The sequence below is a fragment of the Leptopilina boulardi genome, unplaced genomic scaffold (assembly GCF_019393585.1).
Source record: "Leptopilina boulardi isolate dan_hultmark-lab unplaced genomic scaffold, ZJU_Lbou_2.1 LbouV2_130, whole genome shotgun sequence".
NCBI lineage: Eukaryota > Metazoa > Arthropoda > Insecta > Hymenoptera > Figitidae > Leptopilina > Leptopilina boulardi.
In genome coordinates this window covers 748,128-773,984 of record NW_026137675.1, presented here as the reverse complement: position 1 = coordinate 773,984, position 25,857 = coordinate 748,128, and the positions used below count along the sequence as shown (strand labels likewise).

Sequence of the window (25,857 nt, the reverse complement as noted above, 5' to 3'; positions counted from 1 at the left end):
AAAATTTTTAATTTTTACCTTATGAATTTTGAAATAAGAATATTTTTTTTGAATAGTAAATTAAATAATTATTAAATTGAGAAAGTATTAATTAAATTAAAAACAGTCCTAGGAACGACATTCTTTATTAAATAAATTATTTACAAGTATTTTGCGACGAGTCAATGCGTCTTCTTTTTTTTTTTTTTTTAAATTCCGTTCGTCATCGGAATATCGCACGTTTTATAAATTAAATACAGTGAAATGTCTTTCTACTAAAATACATTGACTTGATAGGCCCTAAGTTTCTACTCTATATACAAATTGAGGTTTCGTTTTTTTTCTATTTTTCAACTTTATTCAACTCTCAAAAAATTTAAACAAAAAGAAATTTAATTTTTTTTCTCTCTCTTCTTTTTCTTAGAATCTACATAATTTAAAAAGAGTTTTTAAAATCGTATCGGGAAAGTCGATAATTATACTTAAAAAAAAAAAAACTAATAAAATCAATTTTTATATATATATATTTTTTTTAATTATATTTGATCCAAAGCACCTTTTGCAGAGTGCAATCCACAACTATATAAAGACATTATTCGAGGATTATCACAGTCTGTGTATTTACAACTTAAATTTTAGTTTCTTTTTCTTTGCTTTTCATTTTTTTTTCTATTTCCTTTAAAAAATACTCTTTCGTATTTTTTTCAAAAAAAAAAAAAAAATTTTTTTTGCAAAGAAATGTAAATGCAACGATAATCTCTTTCATTTCTCCAAAAAGGGGTTAAATTTTCCGGAATGAAAAAAAAATAACTTCCTTATTGATAATTATTCAATCTTTGATTTTTCTTTTCTAATTTTTTTCTGGATCGATTTTTTTTTTTATGAAAAATAGAATCCCTTTTTTTTGCCACGAAGGACGTCTCTTTATTTAACGAGTCAGTTAAATTAAAAAATTTTTTTTAAATTTTTTATTGCAATTATTATCACTGGCATTGTCTCTTTTGGATGGGGTTGTGGGAAAACTAAGTTTAAAAGGACGGTTAAAAGGCTTGACGAAAAAACCAAGCTTTTTTTGTTTTTGCTTTTGCATTTTTTTTTATCGGGCAAAGCCAAGAAAGTCCGTGAGCCTGTCGTTCCAATCGTGGAGCCAGTGCGAGGGTCCATGAGCTGTTCTTCGGTGCTTACAGGGATTCACTTCCTTCTCGGGTGGCATATATTCCTCGCCCCTTATGCAAAAGTAACTTTTAATTGGACTACGACACATGGGACACCTGTCCAATTTTCCAAAACAAGAGGCGCAAATGCAGGTGTGTCTAAAATTGAGAAATATAAAAAATTACCGACATTGAAATCTAACTTACCGACTGGTGGTAAAACAGTTCGTTTTGAAAAATGCAAGTATACAAATTAACGACATAGTAATCTATCTTACCGACTGATGGTAAAACAGGCTTTAAAGGAAAATATAAAAAAAATTGCCGACATAAAAATCTACCTTGTCGACTGGTGGTGAAACAGTTCTTTTTTTCTAAATAAAAATATATATAAAATTACCGACATAGAAATCTACCTTACCGACTGGTGGTAAAACAGTTTGTTTTGAAAAATGAAAGTATACAAATTACCGACATAGTAATCTAACTTACAGACTGATGGTAAAACAGGCTTTAAATGAAAATATATAAAAATTACCGACATAGAAATCTACCTTACCGACTGGTGGTAAAACAGTTCTTTTTGATAAATGAAAATATATAAAAAAAATTACCGACATAGAAATCTACCTTACCGACTGGTGGTAAAACAGTTCTTTTTGATAAATAAAAATTATATAAAAATTACCGACATGGAAATCTACATTGCCGACTGATAATAACAGTTTTGAAAAAGTTAGTAAAATTATAAATAATTCTTTACCGCCAGTCGGTAAGGTAGATTTTTAGGTCGGTAATTTTTGTTCATTTTTTAAAAAAATTTATTTACCCTCAGTCGGTAAGGTAGATTTCTGTGTTGGTAATTTTTTACTTTCATTTTTCAAAAAAAACTGTTTTACCATCAGTCGGTAAGGTAGATTTCCCGTCCCTTGAAGTCCGATATACGTGGGTTTCACTGTAAAAAGAAACTTTTAATCAATGTAAAACTGTAAACATAACCTATAATTCGTTTGCTTCTTAGGTCCCTTTCTTCAAAGTGCGTCAACAATTAATAAAAACTAATATAAAATTATTCGAAGAAAATTTTTTGGTTATTTCTTTTAAAAAAAATTTTTTTTAAATTAATAAAAAATAGGGAAATGAAAAAAAATTGTAAGGAAAAAAAAGTGTATTTACCTGCAGGGTAAAAGGGCCCTTGAAAGTGGGAAATATTGGCAAACGACACAAAGTTGCTCGCCAGCTGAATTCCAGAGGGATCCTTCCGTGTCGCCAGCGCCGGAAGCGACCAAAGCACCTCTACTATTATTGCCATTATTATTGCAAGGCTCAGCTAAAGCAAGCGCTGGCCCAAGCCCGGAAGATACGTCCACTTCGTCGTAATTGGTCGAGTTTCCAGTCGCCAAATAGAGTTGCTGAAGATTTTTCAATGAAAATAGAAAAAAGGAAAATTGAAAAAAATACAAAAAAAAAGATTTTTATTGAAAATACAAACGGAAAAATAGAAAAAATAAGATTTTCATTGAAAATAAAAAAGAAAAATAGAAAAAATAGAAGATTTTCATTGCAAAAAAAAAGAAAAACTATTTTCTACTGCGAATATTTTTTTATCAATAAAAAATTCCAACAGTTTTGAAAAGAAAAAAAAATTAATTTTTCTCTATTTGCAAATTTTTATTTTCACGCATTTTTTTTTTTTTTTTATGAATATTAATAAATTCCTTTTGCTAAAAAATTCCTTTTCAAACTACAGTTTTCTTTTTTTTTTATCTTTTCCTTATCGAAACGATGCGGGAAAAATTTCTCTTATTTTATCCCATTTGCCTTTGGGATCTTTCCAAGTTACTCGTATACTTTTTTTTTTTTCTTCTCTCTCATTTTTACTTTTTTCATCCTTTGTGTGTGAGTCAGTTTTCTTATCGTTTATTTCTCCACTGTACTTTTCCAAGTCTTTTTCATATGTTCCCTCAATTCTTTTTTTTTTTTTTTTTTTAAATTTCTCAACCTTTTTGAATATTTTAGATTTTTTCTTTCTTTCGCTTTTTTACAGAAAAAAATTTCCATTTCGAATTTTTGAACAAAGACAATTTTTTTAAACCCTTATTTAAAAAAAGTTTTATTTATAATTGAAAAAATAAAATTGTTTTTCTATTTAAAAATGCAATTTTTATTTTACTCATTTTTTTTCCATTATTCTCCTTTGTGGCAGGAAAAAAAAAAATTCCTCGAATGAAATCGAAAGAAATAAAAAAAAAAGAAAAGTCAATATTTGAAATAAGATTTTTAGATCCTTAGAATTTCTCCGAATGTTTATTTCAGAAAAAAAAAGAAAAAGAAAAGAAAACAGAAAAACCAGTTCACGCGATGTTATTTGTTTTTAAAAATAAAAAATTATTCTCGCATTTTTTGTATATTTAAAGATTTTTCAAATCAAAATTTTGCTATAACGGGATGATGATGAGGCTTACCTTGAGACAGGACAACTGCCCGTTAGCCTGTTTTAAATACTGAGCGAGGATCGAGGTCGGCAATGTGCAGACACTGTCTTTTATATGAACGACATTCACTAGAGCGACCTGTTTCAGAAAAAGGAAAATTCTATATCAAAATTTTTACACTCATTTTTTTTTATGGAAAAAAATTACCCGAAATTTCTTTCGGAAAAACAAAAAAATTTCAATTCAATTTTTTCAAACTTTTTTTTTAAATTAAATTTTTTTTTATTGATTTAGAGAAATTTGTTTCTTACTTTAAATAAATGACACCAACAAATGTGGAAAACGAAAATAATAATAATAATAATAATAATAATAATAATATTTATTAATTAATAACAAGCAATTAAATTAGTTATTTTATTATTATTATTAAATTAATTAAAAATTAATTTCGAAATTTTTTGTTTTAGTTGAAAAGAAAATATTTTTTTTTCTAAACGGAAATAAAAGTGAATTTTTTTTAATTAATTTTTTTTAACTTACAGTCTCATCCGGATGAGGATCTCTGTTATCTTTGCGAGTGAGAAAAATCACCAGAGGATAACAGAGTCGCGGCGGTGTTCCCAGTTCCAATTCCGGAGCTGGAAGTGACAATCTCAAAGTTTCTTCTCCGTGCGGTTGTCTACTAAATGTTTTACAGTTAAGAAAAAGGCAATTTTTTCCTTTAAAAAAAAATAGAAAATACTGTAAATATCTATTTTTGTTTTCTATTACTTTTTTGAATTTTATTTTCTTTTTTTTTTCTTTTTATTTTGTTATTTTATAATTTTATTTTTACTATTTTTTTTTTTTATTTTTATAAAATTTAATTTAATAATTTATAAAATTATATAAAAATATAATAAAAATATAATAAAAATATAATATAATAAAAATTATATTTTATAAATTTACACGATATTTAGAAAAGAAAAAAGAATGAATTTTCGATTTAAAAAGTAAAAAATCGGAAAAAAAAGATGAAAATTTCCATTTATATTGATAAGAATTTGAGATTGAGAAGAAAAAAAAAAGGATACGTTCTAGGTGGTGTGAGATGTTGAGCGTGTCCCTGAAGAAGAGTTCCATTTAGGGATGCGTCCCTGAGGGTATTCCAAGGTTTCCAAAGAGCGAGGTGTAGTTCCCTTATACTTACACCCCATATCGCTTGCATTGAGTATTCTACTTGACTCGAAACCTCACATTCAACTTCTAAAACAAAAAAATAAAATTTCATTTATTTTAAAAAATTCCATTCAATTTCACAAAAAAATGAAAAATAAAATCGTAAAACACATTTACTAAATTCGATATTTCATTAAATTTCTCCTAATTTACCTAAAATTATAGTTCAATTTTTAACGAAGGGAAAAATATATAAACGAAACAATTCGATAATTAAAAAAATAATAAATGATACAAAAAAAATAATACAAATTTAATAATAAATCAAAAAAATATTAATACTTTAGTAATAAATTATAAAAAAAAATATTTTAATAATAAATTACAAAGTAAAAAATTAATACAAATTTAGTAATAAATAAAACAAAACAAAATTTAATAATAAATTATTTTTAAAAAAATATAAAAATAATAAAAAAAAATTAAATAACAAAAACTTTTTTCGTACTTTTTGACAATCAATTAAAAAAAAAAAAAAAAAATTATTGAGGCTTTTGACCTTAACATATTCATTAAATTTTCAAGTACTTGATTCCCAAATATCGCAAATAAAAATGTATTACAGATTACGAAACGTTAAATAAGATCTTGTAAAGGGAAGGTCACTTTCTAAAGAGCAAAAAAAAAAAAAAAAAATTGTAAAGAAAAGGTGCAACACTTTTAAAAATCCATTGCTAATAAACTGTCAGTAATGAAATAGTTCCTTTTTTTCTCTCTCAAACAAAGCTAATGACTCTTGAGAATGATTCATCTCTTTCTCTTTCTCTCTCTCTCTCTCTCCTTATTAGCATTCATAATGTTATACAAAACTTTATTTCCATCAAGAATTCTTCAAACCAGAAGAGAAAAAAAAAAGATCAGACAATGTCTTCTTGACCTGAAATTGAATACCAAATGTGGGTCAAGTTCCATTTGAATTCAGTCGAACGAATTTTTTTCTATATTAATATTTACCCAAAATTAACTTTTTTTTTTTAATAAAAATGTCTTGGATTTAAATATAAAATAAAATTAATAAAAAAAAAGATATTTACTATTTTTTTTACATCAGAGACTCAATATTTTCACTATTTCTATTTTTATTTAAATTTTATTTAAAAATTTGTTTCGCTCCTTCATTATTTCTTCCATTTTTTTTAAATATCCCGAAAATTTTTCGACAAAATAAAATAAAAACAAAAAAAAGGGGAAAATGAAATCGAAATTTTTTTTTCTCAAAATATCAGTAAAAATATTTTTTTTTCGCAATAAAACAAAAATAAATATCAATAAAAAAAACATAAATAAAATCAAAAAATATATATATTAATATATAAATAATAATTCGTATAAATTAAATTAAAAATTCACTTTAAATAAACAATTTGCTCGTAACTGTTTCCTGAACCGTTATAAAATCACGTTTCGTACACATCTAAAGCAAATTACGAACTTGAAAATTATTATGATTTTCGGGGTCAATGATTGCACGACCTAAATATTCGTGTTTAAAAAAAAAAAAAACATCAAAATAACACGATAAAAATAAAGTCAATTGCTGTGATAAAAAATTCTCTTTAATTTTTTTTTTTCTTATAACAAATCGAATAAGTGATTCTAATGCAAATTACTTTATTTTAAAAAATTATTTCTCAAAGAAAATTCTATTTTATGAAAATATTTTTGCAAAACTAATTTTTTTTTTAAATCGAATTTGTAAAAATAAAAATTTCCCACAAATCCAAAATTAATAAAAAGACTTATAATTTATAATTTTTATAATAATAATAATAATAATAATAATAATAATAATAAAAATTATAATAATAATAATAATTATTATTATTATTATAATAGTAATTTTGTTTTAAATATTGATTTAAATTAATTTAAATTTCCCGCCTCGACTAAGAGCGGGAAATTCAAATTTAAACGAATTTTTCGAGTCAAATTTAATTATTATTATTATTATTATTGTTACTATTACTGTTATCACTATTATTATTATTATTAATAATAATTATTAATAATAATAATAATAATAGTGATAACAGTAATAATAACAATAATAATAATAATATTTAATTTATTACATTTTTTTCGTTTCGTTTATTTTTATAAATTTTTGCCAAATAATGTGTGAAATTGTGGGATTCGATTAAAAAAAAAAAATACAAAAAAAGAAAAGAAAACATATGAGGAAAAAAAAGTCAAAAGGTTAGAGAGACAAAAAATGTTCAACGAAAGTGAAAGCCATATACCGGAGTAACTATAAAACAACTTTATATTAGTTTGATATTTTCTATCTATATATACATATATACATTAAACTCAAAATTCTATTTAAATTTCTAATTTTTTTGTACCCGAAAAAAAGTATTTTTCAATTAATTATTTTGCAAAAAAAACAAAATAATTAAATTGCTTAATAACCAGTTTGTGAGTGAACCAAAAAAAAAAAAAATAAAATAAAAGAAGAATAACTTTTCGAACTGGTTTTTTTTTTTCATTGCCGATTTAATTCTTAATGGATTTAAAGTAGGCTATGAAATAACTTGCGAAATTTTTGCGAATCTTTGAATGATCAGAGAGCCGGTTCACCACGACATTGCAAAGTTTTGCATGATCTAGTCCCACTGGTCATGATGCAATTGAATTTCCAAGTTGTTTAATTGAAAGATTGAAATTTGCAAAAGTTGGCTCCATACTTTTGATTTAGAATAAGGAATGGAGATTACACTTCAAAAAAAAAAAAAATAAATCAATCAATCAAAATAAAAAATAAAATAAAATGGTAAAATATTAATGATACCAGAAATTTTATTGTGACAAATTTTTTAATTTCTGGTGTCCGAAATTTTTATAATTTCCATACAATAATATTTTTGGTACCAGAAATTTTATAATTTTCGTACAATATTATTTTTTGCTATAAAAAAATTTTTGGTACCATAATATTTTTGTTATGGAAATACTTTTGGTACAAAAATATTTTTGGTACCACATTATTATTGGTACAAAAATACTTTTGGTACCACAATACTTTTGGTACGAAAATACTTTTGGTTTCGAAAATACTTTTGATACCATAGTAATTCTGGCACGAAAATATTTATAGAACCACAATACTTTTGGTACGAAAATACTTTTGGTACCACAATATTTTTGGTACGAAAATACTTTTGGTACCACAATATTTTTGGTACGAAAATACTTTTGGTACCACAATATTTTTGGTACGAAAATACTTTTGGTACCACAATACTTTTGGTACCATAGTACTTCTGGAACGAAAATATTTATAGAACCACAATACTTTTGGTACCACAATACTTTTGGTACAAAAATACTTTTGGTACCAAAATACATAGGGTCCGAAAATACTTTTGGTACCACCATACTTTTGGTACAACCATACTTTTGGTACCACAATACTTTTGGTATGAAAATACTTTTAGTACTACAATACTTTTGGTACCACAATACTTTTGATACGAAAATACTTTTGGTACCACAATACTTTTGGTATGAAAATAATTTTGGTACCACAATATTTTTGGAAAGAAAATACTTTTGGTTTGAAAATACTTCTGTAATAATAATAATAATAATAATAATAATAATAATAATAAAAATAATTTTAATAATAATATGATTACGGATGTTTAATAATAATTTTTATATCGATTTTTAATTTTCCATTATTTTCCATTTTATTTTTGTTAGAATGCAATTGGTTAATTTAATAGAATAAGAAATAAATTAAAGAATAATAGTGTGTTTCACTTGAATGATTCACTAAAATACAATCATTTATAATCTCTTATAATGGGTAATTGAAAATGACGAAAAATAAATTATAAGACAATTATTGTATATATATATATATATATATACATTTTTTTTAAACAATTCGCGTGACCTAGATTTGCTTACAATTTATGAACAAATACAAATGCAGTGTTTCATCAAAAGTAGTAAGAGTAGTGTATAGACATAAAAGGTCCAATTCTCATAAGAGTCATAACGCGCTGGCGCAACCGCAAACTCGTAACCGAGACGTGATTATGCAATAAGATTTGATAATCGGCAGGTACATACTGAGCTAAGTTTTCAGGAGCCGGTAGTTCTATATATATATACATACATACATAGTACATACAATTTTAATATGAAAATTTTCATTTTTCCCCTTCTCAAAAAAGAAAAATTAGAAAAAAAATGTTTTTAAAAGAGAGTAAAAAAAAATTTTTTTTTTAAATTTATTTCGTTTGGAAAATAATTTCTGGTACCAGAATTATTATTCTACCAAAATTTTTATAACATTGTTGGTACCAGATATATTATTGTACCAAAATTATAGAAATTTCTGGTACCAGAAAATATAATAGTATTGAAAGTGAACTAATAAATAAAATTACAGTGGGACCAGAAGATTTTTTTGTACCAGAAAAAATTTATTCTACCAAAATTATAACATTTGTTGTACCAGAAATATTATTATACCAAAATTATATAAATTTGTCACAAGAAAATTATAATTTTTATACACTATAATTTCTGGTACCAAAAATATTATTGTACCAAAATTATAATTTCTGATGACAAAAGAATAACAATAAAATGGTACCAGCGGAACCAAAAGTATTGTGGTACTAAAATTTTTGTACCAGAATTTGAAAAAAAAATTTTTTTTTTTTGTTGCTATATGTAACTGTTATTCATAATATTGTTCTAATTAAAAAAAATTTGAGAATAACTGTACTCTGTTAGAAAATAGTGAAGAAATAATACTTTTTCTATATATACAAAACAAAATTGATTTTGATGAAATTAACGAAATTACATAAAAATTTGATTTGAAATAGGATGACAAAAAAAAATTACATTTCGCAAACATATAATGCGGCTTATATATTATACTTGTTTATAATAGTTTCTTATGCTAGGATTATGTCAACTTTTATTTATTTCGTAAATTTTACATGTCGAAAGTAATATGGATAATGAGAATTTAATTTCTTAATTTCAGTTCATGATATGTTCAATTATAACACGATTTGCTGATATCATTATTCAATACAAAAGTGATTAAATCAGTGTTAATAAATTTATCATTGAGAAATAGAAAAAAAAATTATTTCTTTAAATCAATGAAATCTTAGTACAACTATTTAGGTTTGTGAAAATTTTTTATTTTAATTCTAGTATAACAATTTTAATGTTTTTTTTTAATTATTCCGTTTATTCGCACAAAAATAATTTGGCACCAAAAATAATTTCGTACCAAAAATATTCCCTTATCAAAAATATAATGGTACCAACAATATTTCCTTGCCAAAAAAAATTTTCAAACCAAAGTAATATAGTACCACAAGTATTATGGTACCAAAATTATTATAGTACCAAAAGTATTTTCGTATCAAAAGTATTATGGTACCAAAAATATTATAGTACCAAAAGTATTGTGGTACCAAAAGTATTATGGTACCAAAAGTATTATGGTACCAAAACTATTTCCATGCCAAAAAGTATTTTCATACCAAAGTATTATGGTGCCAAAAGTATTATGGTACCAAAATTATTATGATACCAAAAGTATTTTCGTATCAAAAATATTATGCCAAAAGTATTATGGTGCCAAAAGTATTATGATACAAAAATTATTATGGTACCAAAAGTATTGTACTAAAAGTATCTTCGCACCAAAAGTATTGTGGTACCAAAAGTATTTTCGTACCAAAAGTATTTTCGTACCAAAAGTATTTTCGTACCAAAATTATTATGGTACCAAAAGTATTTTCGTATCAAAAATATTATGCCAAAAGTATTATGATACAAAAATTATTATGGTACCAAAAGTATTGTACCAAAAGTATTATGGTACCAAAAGTATTGTACCAAAAGTATTATGGTACCAAAACTATTTCCATGACAAAAAGTATTTTCATACCAAAGTATTATGGTGCCAAAAGTATTATGGTACCAAAATTATTATGGTACCAAAAGTATTTTCGTATCAAAAATATTATGCCAAAAGTATTATGATACAAAAATTATTATGGTACCAAAAGTATTGTACCAAAAGTATTGTACCAAAAGTATTATGGTACCAAAACTATTTCCATGCCAAAAAGTATTTTCATACCTAAGTATTATGGTACAAAAATTATTATGGTGCTAACAGCATTATGGTACCAAAATTATTATGGTACTAAAAGTATTTTCGTATAAAAAGTATTGTGGTACCAAAACTATTTCCATGCCAAAAAGTATTTTCCTACCAAAATATTATGGTACCAAAAATATTTTCGTACAAGAAGTATTATAGGGAACCAAAAATATTTTTGTCCCAAAAGTATTCTCGTACCAAAAGTATTTTCATACCAAAAAAATTGCTAAAGAGTTTATTTTGGTTTTTTTCATTCTTTTTTTAAAAACAATATCTTGAAAAATTACAGAAACAAAAAAAAATTGTTAGAAATGTTTAATAAGATTTCAATCTTGGAACTTGGTGTACGTGATAGTTTGCAGGTTTTACCAATCTTTTAAAATTGCTTTGTATAGTAACTGGTTCTAAAGGGCCATTCACATTGCAAGGTTGTGAATTTTTACTGCACCAACTCGTTTAATAAACAAGGCACGATATGTGATAAAACGGTTTTTCCTAATAGCTCTCAATTTTATTCGACAAAAACAAAGCTCAACAAATATATAAATATACTAAAAATCAACCAATTTTTAATGTATTAATAATTTTTATATTTAATTAATGTTATTTTTTTTAAGAAACTAACTAAAATTTGCCAAACAGATCAATGAACTAGAATTTATGAATAATAAAAAAAAAAATGAATTTTCTCTAAATGGAATTTATAGATTAATATAGATTATAAATACAATGACCTTGATCAGAAAAAGCTTACGCTGAAATTCGCACGTAGGCACACAAGACGAAAAAAAATAAAAAAAAAAAAAAAGTTATCTGGTTTTTTTTCTGGTATATTATAACAAGCCTTATTCCTTTTTTGGTTCTTCTATATATTTTATGACATTGTCATTCCGTTAACAAGTATAGCGTTCGCCTCAGTAACACGCATGTGTTCCGGATATAGAAACTCGATATTATTATAGTGTTGTCCCTCATCACATAACTAGTTAATTTTATTTCATCTCAAAAAAAAAAAATTTCAAAAATATGTGAAAAATATAAACAAATGTTAAATAATTTAAAAAAAATAGTTTCGTGCCTTTAATTAAGGTATTTTTTAACAAAAAATTTGTCAGTTATTTTTTGGAGAGAAAAATATTATTTTATATTATATATATATATATATATATACCATGTGTCTGTGAGTGTGATCTGCCACTAATTTGCATTTGCGTCACACTATATACCTGTCAGGTCGTTTTAATCGATTGGACCAATATTTCTTCTGGCGCCTGCATATAGTTGTTTTAATAGAAAAAAAGTCCATTAGCAAAAATTTTATAGCAATATTCAGAAAAAAGGGGGTTGTTTGTTTGTTTGTTATTGTGAAAATAGAATAAAAATATTTGAGACGCAAAAAATTAACAGAAAAAAAATTTTTAACCGCTATAATAGCATAACAAAAAAAAATAAAAATATAATTATATATTTATTAATTTACAATTATAATTTTATTAATATATTTTTCACTGGTACCAAGGTATTTTTGTTATTATAATACTTCTGGTACGACTCATAACAATTTTAATGACAATATGTTGCTGGTACCAATCATAATACTTTTGGTACCAATATATTTGTGGTACCATTCACAATACTTCTGGTACCAATATTTTTGTGGTATCACATACTATATTTTTGGTATTATAATACTTCTGGTACCAATACTTTTGTGGTACCACTGACAATACTTCTGGTGCCAATACTTTTATAGTACCAACAGTATTGTGAGTAGTACCAGGAATGTATTGGTACCAGATGTATTGTGAGTGGTACCACAAAAGTATTGGTACGAAAAGTATTGTGTGTGGCACCATACAATATACATTTGGTATTATAATACTTCTGGTACCAATACTTTTGTGGTACCACTCACAATACTTCTGGTCCCAATACTTTTATGGTACCAACAGTATTGTGAGTAGTACCAGGAATGTATTGGTACCAGAAGTATTGTGTGTGGCACCACACAATATACATTTGGTATTATAATACTTCTGGTACCAATACTTTTGTGGTACCACTCACAATACTGCTGGTACCACAAAAGTATTTGTACCAGAAATATGGAAATCGATACAAAAAGTATTGTGATATTACCATAAAAGTATTGATACCAGAAGTATTGTGAGTGATACCACAAAATTATTGGTACCAGAATTATTGTGAGTGGTACCAGGAATGTATTGGTACCAGAAGTATTGTGAGTGGTACCACAAAAGTATTGTTACCAGAAGTATTATACTACCAAAAGTATAGTATGTGGTACCACATAGATATTGGTACCAGGAGTATTGTGAATAGTATCACAAATATATTGGTACCAGAAGTATTATAATACTAATAGTATATTTTGGTACCAATATATTTGTGGTACCAATATAATTGTGGTACCACATACATTATCTCTGGTGCTTATGAACATTTCTCTGTACCATAATTCTTTTGGTACCACTGTTTTTGTTTCTGGTACCAATAGATTTCTAAAGCCACAATGCAATACTTTTGTTTTACCAAATATTCCATTGATAAATTATTCCTGTCACTTGACAATAAATATTAATTCTCATTATTAATGAGAGATTTTGATTATTCCTAAAGTTATTTTTTGCACAATGAAGAAATTCTCCGTATATATACTATTATAGATTCCAAGAAGGGAAACGTTTAAAGTTTAATCACCTGACACAATAAATTTAATTTAATTTATTTCCTTTCCCCCTCTATTTCCCCTTTAACATTAGTCATTCATTTTATTTTAATTAATTTATTTATTCCTTAATCTGTGTCAATATAATGCAAAATTTATTAATATGGCTCATTGCAATTTAATTTTTATTTTCTACATTTTTACTTATTATTCTTTTTTATTTATTATTTATTTATTATTTATTTATTTCTTGTTTATTATTTATTTATTATTTATTTATTATTTATTTATTATTTATTTATTATTTATTTATTATTTATTTATTATTTATTTATTATTCATTATTATTTAAATTTTTTTAAATTACATTATTTATTTTTTATAATATTAATTGCATTAAGAGAATATGCAATTAACATGTTTTCAGTGGGAAAAAAAACTCTCACTGTTTAAAAAAGAAAATAAAAATAATGTACATCTCTCTGGTTGTTATACTTCCGCGATGTTATTTTTTTTTTATTTTGACATTTGACAACATTGTGTAACTTTTTATTCTGCGAACGTAAAGTGCACTTCAGGTCATGACACAATCGATTTTTAAGAAGAGGAACATATAATGTAATCAAATGTCACGTAACAGAATATTTGTCACGTTTTTTTTTTAAATTTTGTTATTATTATGATAACCGTTAATAATAATAATTTTTTTTTGTTATAATTTCTGGTACCACTCTCTTCTAGTTTTATAATAATATTTAAAACCATATTTTTGGTATTATTAATTAATTTTTTTTTGGTAGAAATTTAATTTTGATACTATAATTGTATGTGAAAAAAAATTTAATGTTTGCAAGATGTTTTATTGTTTAAAAAAAAAATGTTAAGACAAATATTTTTACACTTTTTGTGCAATTTATATAAATAAATAATTGAACCTTAGATGGTATTTTATTAAATTGTCAAAGTCTGGACCAAACTGCATCCCGTTTCACAATATTTCACACTTATGTAACTTTACATTACGCTTTTCTAAAAAAATTACAGTTATGATTTATGGCTTCAAAGACACATTGACAGTTTGAATACATTACTTAAATCTGCCACTTTTTTTTTGTACCAAATATTATCTAACCTATTAACATTTATTTCTCCATTGACATTTATTTATTAATAAAATTAAATTAAATTAAATTAAAAATAAATAAAATTTAAAAAAAAATAAAATAATTTTTTAGTATCGTCACTTTTTGGTTACAACTGTATTTTATTTAAATTGAATAAATTAATATAGCACTTGTTGAAATAATTAATTGTTTAACACTGCTAAAAACCATCATTTACTTAAATAATTACACCTTTAATAATCGCGTTTTTCAAGAAGGTTACCAACTATTATTTACTCAGTAACAGGTTTGACAATGAAAAAAAAAGGAGACAATTAATTTACAGTTTTGCTGTTAATAAATATAAATTTTTGTGAAAAAATTAATTAATTTTTTTTTTGCACTTTTTTTTTTTATTAAACTGAATTTTGAAAAAATGGATTTTTCTCATATTCCTATATCGAGGATCAAGTTATCTTTTGACCTCTGAAAACTTTACCTTGGCATTATTTTTTGTAGCCATTTATATTCGAACGAGAAACAAACCAAAAAAAAAAAAAAAAAACCAACAAATACTAACAAATTAAATTGCATCAATTATTACCTATTTTGGCTTTTGTTCATGAAAAACAGGTTTTCATTTTTTTTTTAAGAATATAAAATTTGCACATAGTTTTTATTGTCTTTAATATATAGTTATGCAAATTAAATTAAAAAAAAAAGATAAGAATTTTCTTCAAGTTTAATTTATTTTTCTATTGGTATTTTTTCTAATAATAAACCGCGAATCACATTATTATTATTATTATTATTATTAAATATTTCCTTGAAAATAAAACTTTTTACGATTATCAGATGGAAAATAAATTATAATTTAAATAACAAAATTTTTTAAAAAATTTCTTTTAAATGTTAATTATTCTCAAAATCTTTCTAATTTATAATTAAATAACGAATTAAAAAACTGTTACTTTAAATTGTGAATTAAAAATTTTTTCTAATATCGTAAAAGTTTCTTTTAATTTTCAAAAAAAAATTTAATTTAATAAATTTTTAACAAAATTTTTGCGAATTTTTAATTTCTTTCATCCCAATTATTTAGTAAGTAATATTGAAAATTGTCTTTTTAGTTTTTCAAAAAAACCCTTTTTTCGTTGATTAAAACTAGAAGAATCTAATAACAAAATTGTTAATTAAATTTTTTTTACTAGCAAGTCAAAATATTTGTGGCGTTTAAAATCTATATTTTCCAGTTTTATTGAAAAGTGACTAATTTACACTTGACTGTCTTTTTTCTTAACCTTGACACTCCACAACGATTGTATTTTGTAATTAATGTCTCATCAAAGATAAAAAAAACTTTTTCTCATAAAACTCATTTAGTTTTTCCTTAATATAATAATAAATTATTTTTTCAAAAAAAATAAATTTCATAAATTAGAATTTAAGAGACAATAAAATTTTAAAGAAAACAATAAACTTTTTAGCAATTTTAGAAAAAATAAAAGTAAACAATTTTTTTGTTCTTAAAAAAGAAAAAAATTTTATTTTCTAATTATCGAAAAGATAAAAAAAAATTTGTAATTTTCATTTTTTGTTCTAAAGTGAATTAAATGTTTAAATAAAAATAAAAATAAAATAATAAATAAAATAAATAATTAATAACAAAATTAATGAGTTTCCTTAAATTTTATAATAAAATAAATATGTATCTAAATTTTCTGAATTTAGGTTAAGTATTGTAAGAGTCAAAATGCTTAAAAAATTCAAAATTACTTTCAATATTAGAAAAAAAAATCAATATCAAGCACATTTATATTAGAAACGATAATAAAAAATTATTAACCTAAAGTGACGAATATTTTCGTTTGAAATTACCACTCAAAGAGGCAGACAATCTAATCAATCACTTGAGTCAATAAAAAACAATATGACATGTGATGTATAAATTATTCTCTTTTTCTGGCGACACTAAAAAAACGTATATCACAAATTTTTTAACTCTTTCAACAAAAAAAAATCGATTTAATAATTATTGAAATTTGTATTTTTGTTTCAAATTAATAAAAATTAAAATTTTTTTCAATTTCTTCTTCAATATTTAAAAATTCTTTTTAATTAATTTCCTAAATGACATTTAAAAAATAATAACGATTGAAAAAAAATTTCTAATTCTATTTTTAATATTGCGAAAAAAAAATAGTATGCAAATCTCTATTATTAATCAAATTTTAACTTAATTTGCAATTTTGCTAAAATTGGAATGTAAAATGAATAAAAATATGCAAGATTTATACATATATACGTCAGCAATTCAGGATTATACTATTCGATAACGATCTACTGATTATCTCACTCTTAACATCAGGCTATTAAATTCATTATATAATAAGAGACAATTTAAACTTTTACATCAGCAAAAAAAAAAAAAAAAAAAAAAATTAAACGCGACATAACAGAAAAAATTAATTTTCCAATCGATGCACGTGTTATAAATGCTAATTAATCATTGGAAAAAAAATGATCATTTTGCATTCAAAACACAATGAAAAATCTTGAATTCCAGTTCATTGATCCAATGTAAAATAAACATTTTTTTTTCATTTTACTCACTTTTAACATTTTTAAGCATTTTGAAAAATGAATTTTAATAATTTTTTTTTGTAAATTTATTTCAAAAAAAGAAATTAATTTTAAATAATTTTAATTATTAGTAATTAATTATAAATTAAATTATTATTTATATTAATTTGTTTAGGAAATTAATTCTAACTATCGTCGAAGGTCATTCTATTGTTAATTAATTAATTTACACGAGTGAAAAAAAATCAGGTTTTTGTATTCAAATATTTAATTTCCATGTTTTGAGTTGAATTTTAATGAAGAAAAAAAGAAGAGGAAAAAATAATTGTAATATATATATTCAACAAAGGAAGTAAAATACGATTTTTTTAAATTTTTAAATTTTATATCGTTTAAAAAAAATGAATAAAATTTAAATTAATTAAATATAAATTTAAATTAATTAAATATAAATTTAATTTAAAATTTATGATTTTACTGCATTGATATTCACATTTCTAATTATGTACAAAAATTATGAATAAAAAAATAAAATTTATTTCTTATTTTATTTATTTACTCTACTACTTTTTATTTTATCTACTCATTGGTAATATTTAAAAATATTAAATAATTTTTTAATCCAATGTAACGAATGCAAATTTTCGAGAGAAAAAAATTATATAATTAATGTATTCCAAAAAAAAAGGAAGAAGAAAATTAGCTTCGTGTAAAAATAATTCAAGGCCAAAAATGGACTCAAAGTCCTTTATGTATGGGGGGAAGGCCCGTAATAAAGTAGTTTCGAATGTAGGTTATCGACTTGTTTCAAGAAGTCGATGAATTGGTATTCAGGTGTGATGGAAGTCGAATTATGAAACGTCCTCACCTTGACCGCATGCCAGGTCAAAAGACTTCTTTTTTTTTATTTGTAAAATAATATTAAATCACTTTGCAAAATAAAATTTTTTCTTTTTAAGAATCTAATTTTAACTAGATACAAGATCGTTTGATATTTGAAAAAAAATTTGAATAATGTATTTATCTCTCTCTCTCTCTATCTATCTTTTGCCAGACATCGAAAGGTCGATGGGCTTATTAAGTCTCGAGGAAATTGCAAAACGGTGATTGGTTGCTTATTAAGGAGGTTGTTTGATGAAACGAAAAAGGTTAGAAGTATTTGGTAATTTATTTATTTTCATATATATTGAATATAAATATTTTCTCTAAATATATGGAAATTATTGACCGATGTAGTTTTTCAAGAAAATTTTTGCATTCTGTTCATGGATTTTTTTTTTTGTGGAGGAGACAATTAAAATCAGATAACTCTTAAAAAACAGTAATCTAAGCCTAAATCTACAACCTAACCTCAAAATTATTCTTATATAATAATTTTGCACTATATGCCTAACCCTATTATTTTTATTAGCCTAAACCTACAACCTAACCTCAAAATTATTCTTATATAATTTTGCACTATATGCCTAACCCTATTATTTTTATTAGCCTAAACCAATAATCTAACCTCAAAATTCTTGTAACATAACCTCAAACTTTATACGTAAGGGGCCGTCCATAAACTACGTTGCCTATTTTAGGGGGGGGGACAAAAAAGAATGAAAAATTGGTAACGTAGTTTATGGCCCCTAACCTTACTGTTTTTGTTAAAAAATAAAAAAAAATTATAAAGAGGGGGGAGGGGGTCTAAAAAGAATGAAAAATTGGTAACGTAGTTTATGACCCCTACTATTTTTGTTAAAAAATAAATTTTCTTACTTTCAATTTTACTATCCTTTTGCTTTTAATTTCTCTATTAAGAAACTTTTTGAAAATTACGATTTAGTTTTCTAATGCCAACTTTTTTCTAAAGAAAAAGAATATTTTTCAATATTACTTTTTCAAAAATATATATTGTTTAATGTAAAAAAAAAAAATATTATTTTTATTTGCTCACCAGTGTAACTGCTTTTGAAGCTCTCGTGAAGTTTGAAGGTAAAGGGAATATGAACCTTCATCATTTTCATCTGAGGAATACGTGGTGCGTGTGTAATGACTCCACCTGTTCCACCGAACATTAAATCATCTCCATGTACTCTAAGGACCATCATGTTCCTAGAAAAAAAAAATCCAACAAAAAACAATTAATAATAAGTATAATAATTAATAAATATAATTATAATTTTTAGAAAATTATTATTTTTTTTTTGCAAAATTTAATAAATAATTAAGTTTTCTCCTAGTTACGGGAATTGAAACTTGAAAAAGAGGTTTGTCCACCAATTACGAAGTAATCGATTGCATAAGTTAAGCAATTAATATTTTAACTCGAATTCAACAAATTTTAAAAAAAGAAGTATAACAATACTTAAACTGCATAATTTCTATTCTTGAAAATTATAGTTAACTTTTTGTACATTAATTTTTTTTCTCACTGGAATTATATTTAATTTTCTTTATGCTTTTATTTTATTAAATTTTTTTGTTGAAATTATTACATTTACTATATTATATTTATTTATTATTTGATTAATAAGTTTTAATTTAATATTAAAAAAAAAAATTTTTTTTTTTCTTTAAATTTGTAAATTTTTTATTTACATGTTTCATAAATATACTTAAAAACGTTAATTTAAACTGTACTTTTTTAAATTCAATGTTAGAGAATTAAACTAAGGAATTTGACATATTCGTGATAATTAATTTGTTATCTTCCTAAAGTTAAGGTTAAGGTGAAGATTTTATATGTGTAAAAAATTTCAAATATTTTTAAAGAATAAAATTTGAGTTAAAAAAAATAATAGAAAATTTTTTATTAGATTCTCCAATCTTTTAAATCGAATATGGAAATAATAGGAGTAACATTACGTTTTTCAACCCTAGTAAAAAATATAATTTTTACTAGGGTTGAAAAATGTAATTTTACTCCCTAGTGTTAAAAAAAATGCAATTTTATTCACTAGGGTCGAAAAACGTTATTTTACTCCCTAGTGTTAAAAAATTCAATTTTATTCACTAGGGTCGAAAAACGTTATTTTACTCCCTAGTGTTAAAAAAATGCAATTTTATTCATTAGGGTCGAAAAACGTTATGTAACTCCCTAGTGTTAAAAAAATGCAATTTTATTCACTAGGGTCGAAAACCGTTATTTTACTCCCTAGTATTAAAAAATAAAATCCAAATTTTTACCTACTATTATAAAAATATGTAAAAAAAAAAAAATACAAAAAATAAGAGAAAAATAAATACAAAGACATACCTCATAATGAAGAGAACAATTCCACAGAAGCAAATAAGAACAGCAAAAACAGAGAAAATGTTGGATAATTCCGCCACAGAAACCAGCATTGCCGACATTTTACTCATCAGCACATGAAACGTTACACACGTTTTTTTTTTTTTTTCTTTCGATGCACTTGAAAAAATTTAAAAATAAAAATCACTTCTCCCCTATTTTTTTCAATGGGATTTTTTTAAATCCCATAAAGTGTCCCACACATGATAGTCCCATTAAAAATTCCAATTCTTGATATTGATATGAAAAAAAAAAAAATTTTTTTTTTCGCATCCCATCGAATCATTCGTGGGTGCCAATTTTTAAAAAGTCATAAAAAAAAATTTCGTTTATCGATGATAAACGATGTTGATGATGAAGAAACACATTGTTTCTTCATATGAAAAAGTCAAAAAAAAAAAAATATTTTCTTTCAAATTTCCTTTTTTGCCGGCGAGAGGACGCTTTTTTAATCGAACTCTTCACCGGTCCACTTTTAAATTACACAAAGCTCATGACGTTAATGTCCTCAGAAAAGTTCCTCCCCAGGATCGAGCATTGTTAAAATTCTAGAAAAAAAAAATTTTTATTTTCAAAAAAAAAAATGAAATTTGTTTGTGAAGAGAAATTTTCGCAAGTTTTGGATAAAAATTTTTTTTTTTTTTTTTTTTAATACAATAGAGTTAAAATTTTCAGTAACACAACTATATACAGGAGACAATTAATAATCAAGGGAGACGCATCTTTGAAATTCCAGACGGTTCAATGATCCTCTTTTTCTGATGGAAGAACAAAGAGTTGTAAAATGCTACTGAGGATTTTTTTTCTCCCCGCAACGAGCGTATAAATTGTCGAGTGTCTTTTTATACAAAAATTTGAAGAATTTCAAAAGTGTACAAAAAATTTAATTTTTTCTTTTACACTTTTTAATTTTTTATCATTTTTAATTCTTTTTAGTTTTTCTTTCATATCAATTTTGTTCCATTATTGCCGATATAGAGACGAACAGAAAAATGGTAAAAGAAGGAAATAAAAAAAAAAAAAAGTTTGTAAAGAACAGAAAAAGGTCAATACATATAATAAAAAGTTTGCCGCAATCTCTCTTATCACGATTACGTTTACTACCACACTATTGCAAAATAAAATGTAATGTGTCAGTGCAGAGTCGATAAGCTTTTAGAACATATATATATTTTTTTTTACGGTTGCTTGTTTTCTATATATCTGGGGAAAAAACCCTGACTCACAAATTTTGAATCTAATACCATCGACTTCTATGTCTCTCTTTCTCTATATATATATATATATATATATAGTCATGTGTTATTTTTTCTCCTCCCTTAAAATCGATTTTTCAAGGAGAAAGAGAGAATAAAAATTTTCATATCTACATACAAAGAGAAAGGAATAGTTGGGCTAAACATTGAGTATTGATAAATATTTGCCCCGTATAAATTTTTCATAACTACAGCAATATCTCTAGAACAACTATATTCTATGTTTGAATTATCAAAAATTTTATAACTAATTTCGATGGTTTAAATTTTATTCATAAAAAGTGATTTTAATTTTACATAATAAAAAATGAACTTTTAATCAGAAAGCATCGTTAAAACATAACCTATAATTCGTTTGCTTCTTAGGAACAGTCCATAAACTACGTTACCAATTTTTCATTCTTTTTAGACCCCCTCCCCCTCACCTAAAATAGGTAACATAGGGCCCTTAGGTGGCACAATTTTCTCCCTAGTATATTAAAAAAGGCTATTCTACTGTCTTCTCGCAAAAAAACAAATCTTCCCCTAGAACAACGATATATGTTTCACTAAAACAGCGAAAGTTTTCACTATTCTAGACAAAATATATCGCTGTTCAAGAGAAACTTATCGCTATTGAAGATTTTTTTGCGTGATAGAATATTGTAAATTAAATTTTTTGAAGAAAAAAATTAATTTTTGATCCCTAGTATTAAAAAAAAATATTATTTTAAGCCCAAGGGCAAAAAATCTTCTATTTTATTAAGTTAACAAATTTCACGGAAAAATTTATTTACACTTATTTTCAAATAAATAAAAAAATCCCTTATTAATTTATGCCTTTAGAAAATCTCACATATTTCACTGTTTCTTTTTGCAATTTTAACCCCAAAAAAAGGGTTATTTCGAAATTTTAAGCAATTTTTTTTCTTCGAATTTTTTAGATATATACCTATATAAAAATACTCTGTTTTTAAAAAGTTACTCAAAAACAATTTTTTAATATTTTTTAATTGTTTTTTTTTATTTTATTTATTGTTGTTTTGCAAATTTTTGGTTAGGAACCTATAATATTGTATACCTATAATTTTAAATGTCATTCAAATCAATTGTTTTAAACTTAAAAATTTTATCATTTATTTCAAATCTAAACATAAATAAATTTAAAAAAAAAATTATACTATAAAATAATAATAATAATAATAGTAATAAAAGTAATAATAATAATAATAATAGTAATTAAGAGCGTTTTAATTCTCCTGGTCGTTAAAATTGTTATTTCCGTCTTTTAGAAAATATTAGTAATGATAATGATAATAGTAGTAATAGTAATAATAGTAATAATAGTAATAATAGTAATAATAATAATAATGATTTTTTGTTACTGTTTGTATTAAATTTTTTTTTATCAAGAATTTTATCGCTTTTTTTTTAGTCACCAAAAATATATTTCAGACTATTCTTTTCAAGTTTTTCTTCTTTTTTTCTCTGTTTCTCTCTCTCTCTTTTTCTCAACTTTTTGAGATAATACTTTATGTTAATTATCATTTGTCAACAAAGAAGATGAATAATTATTCTTCTTTCACTGCAACTCTATACATAATTTATTATTTTCTTGATGCCACTAAACACACGTGTATGTTTAATTTTTTTTTCTTTTAAATTTTGTTAATTAATAACAATAACTGTTTTAATTATTCAATTATTTCAACTAATTATCACTTTTAATGATTCGAATTAAATAACTTTTTAATTTTTTTTAAGATTAATTTATATTTTTTAATTATTCGAAATTCAAACATTTTTTGATTATTCAAATTAATATATATATTCAATTATCTTAATTAATTAATATTGTCAGAATAAATAAGTTTCAATTATCTACATTAATTAATTATTCTCTTTAAATCTGAATTAGTAAAAATGTTTACTAATTTAAATTAGTGACTCACTTTTTGCTTTAGAATTAGTTCAATTTTACTAATTGTTAGTAAAAGTTACTAATAATTACTAAAATTTTACTAATTGTTAGTAAAAGTTACTAATAAGTACTAAAATTTTACTAACTGTTAGTAAAAGTTACTAATAAGTACTAAAATTCTACTAATTGTTAGTAAAAGTTACTAATAAGTAACTTTTACTTAACTTTTACTTACTTACTTAAAAGTTACTTATTAGTAACTTTTACTAATTTTAATTTTACTAATTGTTAGTAAAAGTTACTAATAAGTACTAAAATTTTACTAATTGTTAATAAAAGTTACTAATAATTAGTAAAATTTTACTAATTGAAAAAAGTGAGTCACTAATTCAAATTAATAAACTTTTTTACTAATTCAAATTTAGAGAGTTCTATTTTTAGAATCTGAAGTAAAGAAAAATCTCAATTTTTCAGTTTCTCATTTGGTTTTTTGTTGTAAGGATTGCGTAATTTTTTTTTTGTCAAAAAGTGAATATCAAAAATAAAAAATAACTCAAATAGTTGAAAATTTTTTTACAATTATTAAAAAATTATTGACTTTTTCTCGATTTTACATATCAAAAATTGTGTGCCACTTTAATTGTTAAAAAAATTCTCTCCATTGTTTTTATGTTTTCTCTTAGTAAATTTCTCTATGATTTATTTCCCTCGTCTACTTTTCCTTTTCTTAATTATATACATATACCGCAAAAAAAAAAAAAAAAAAAAAAAAAAAAAATACTCCATACTCTAGATTTATCATTTCCAAATTATAAATATACAAAACTCATCAAAGTGAAAATTTCTCTTCATGACACTTTTTTTTTTTTTTACACATTTTAAACTAAACTTTCTCACAATTTATTCGTAAAAAAAAAATTCATTTTTTCTACCTCAAAAAACACAAAGAACTCATGACATTAGTGAGCCAATTGGCAACATAACATAACGGAATTCATCGCACTCGTTCCATATTATTTCTCACGAGAGAAAATTCTAACCGCAAAATATAATATATATATATATACACTATATACGTATTGTGAATCACCTTATCGTCGACTTTCCCGTATAATGACAAAAAAAAAAATTAATTTTATTCCTTATCTCACGTCAAGTCTCGTTTACACTGTTCCCCACGTTTTTATGACGCATCGCGCGTCTCACACATACATGTATATATATATATACATACACGGCTTTTGACAGGTCGAACGATCGATCGCAATGAGTAAAAAAAAAAAAAAGAATTAATGGGACAAAAAAAAAATTGAGCCTCTCACTCCTATATCGTTATGTTGCACAACTTTTGACAAAAATATATGTACGCAAAAAGAACCTTGAATTCTTTACGTTCACGATATATATATATATATATATATAAGATAAACATACACGTCCTGCGCGCAATGCATTTGATTCGAGACTGTTATGAGAGTGAAGACTCACTTGTCTTATACACTTGGCCTGGTGGGATTATTTTTATTATTTTTTTTTTTTTCTCTCTTTATTTTGACACAAGCAGAAAACCGCACGAACACGTTGCGCCGACTCCAATACGGGCTGCGGCTGCTCATTGACAGAAGAAATAAAACATGGCCGCCTGTGTGATTGACTCTGGTAGTTGCGCAATTGTCGTTTGCGCAGCCGGTAAGTAACGGCCTCTAAAAAGAAATTTTCCAAATTGTCAGTAAAATTTCGTTTTCTTTTTTTTTATTTACAATTTTGTAATATTATTATAAATTCTTTTTTGATAATTTGTAATATAAAATTAGTCCATTTTTAATAATTTTTATCCTTAATTTGTAAACATTAAAATTTTTTCCACTGTTTTAACAAAAATTGTAATTTTTAAGAAAAATTGTTGTTTTTTTTTGATACGTTTTTTGAGTAGAAATTAAAAAAAATATTTATCATTTTTCGATTTATAATTTATTAAAAATATTAATTTAATACAGAAATTGAGTGTGATTTAATTCTAACCTAACCTAAATTGAGCGCCGTCTGTACGATATTAGTGAGAACTAAAGAAAATCGTCTGCTAAATACTTTTTTGTTTCTAAATGTTGT

The 25,857-nt window shown here is 24.0% G+C and overlaps 1 protein-coding gene across 8 annotated transcripts; it reads right to left on the bottom strand.

The window, feature by feature from the left end:
- Window positions 1-109: 109 nt before the first annotated feature.
- LOC127291282 (cell growth regulator with RING finger domain protein 1-like) lies at window positions 110-25,395 on the bottom strand. Of its 8 annotated transcripts, none has more exons than XM_051320339.1 (8): window positions 25,237-25,395; window positions 20,557-21,140; window positions 19,255-19,412; window positions 4,648-4,819; window positions 4,112-4,253; window positions 3,599-3,706; window positions 2,310-2,545; window positions 110-1,292 (listed from the first exon to the last, which is right to left on the bottom strand). In XM_051320339.1, exons 2-8 carry the CDS (start codon window positions 20,661-20,663, stop codon window positions 1,076-1,078), a joined length of 1,140 nt encoding a protein of 379 aa, XP_051176296.1. In that variant the 5' UTR covers window positions 20,664-21,140; window positions 25,237-25,395; the 3' UTR covers window positions 110-1,075. The 8 variants fall into 8 exon arrangements, with proteins under 8 accessions (XP_051176296.1, XP_051176295.1, XP_051176297.1 ...); XM_051320338.1 differs by having other exon boundaries at window positions 25,127-25,353; XM_051320340.1 differs by having other exon boundaries at window positions 25,183-25,353.
- Between the last annotated feature and the right edge of the window lie 462 nt (window positions 25,396-25,857).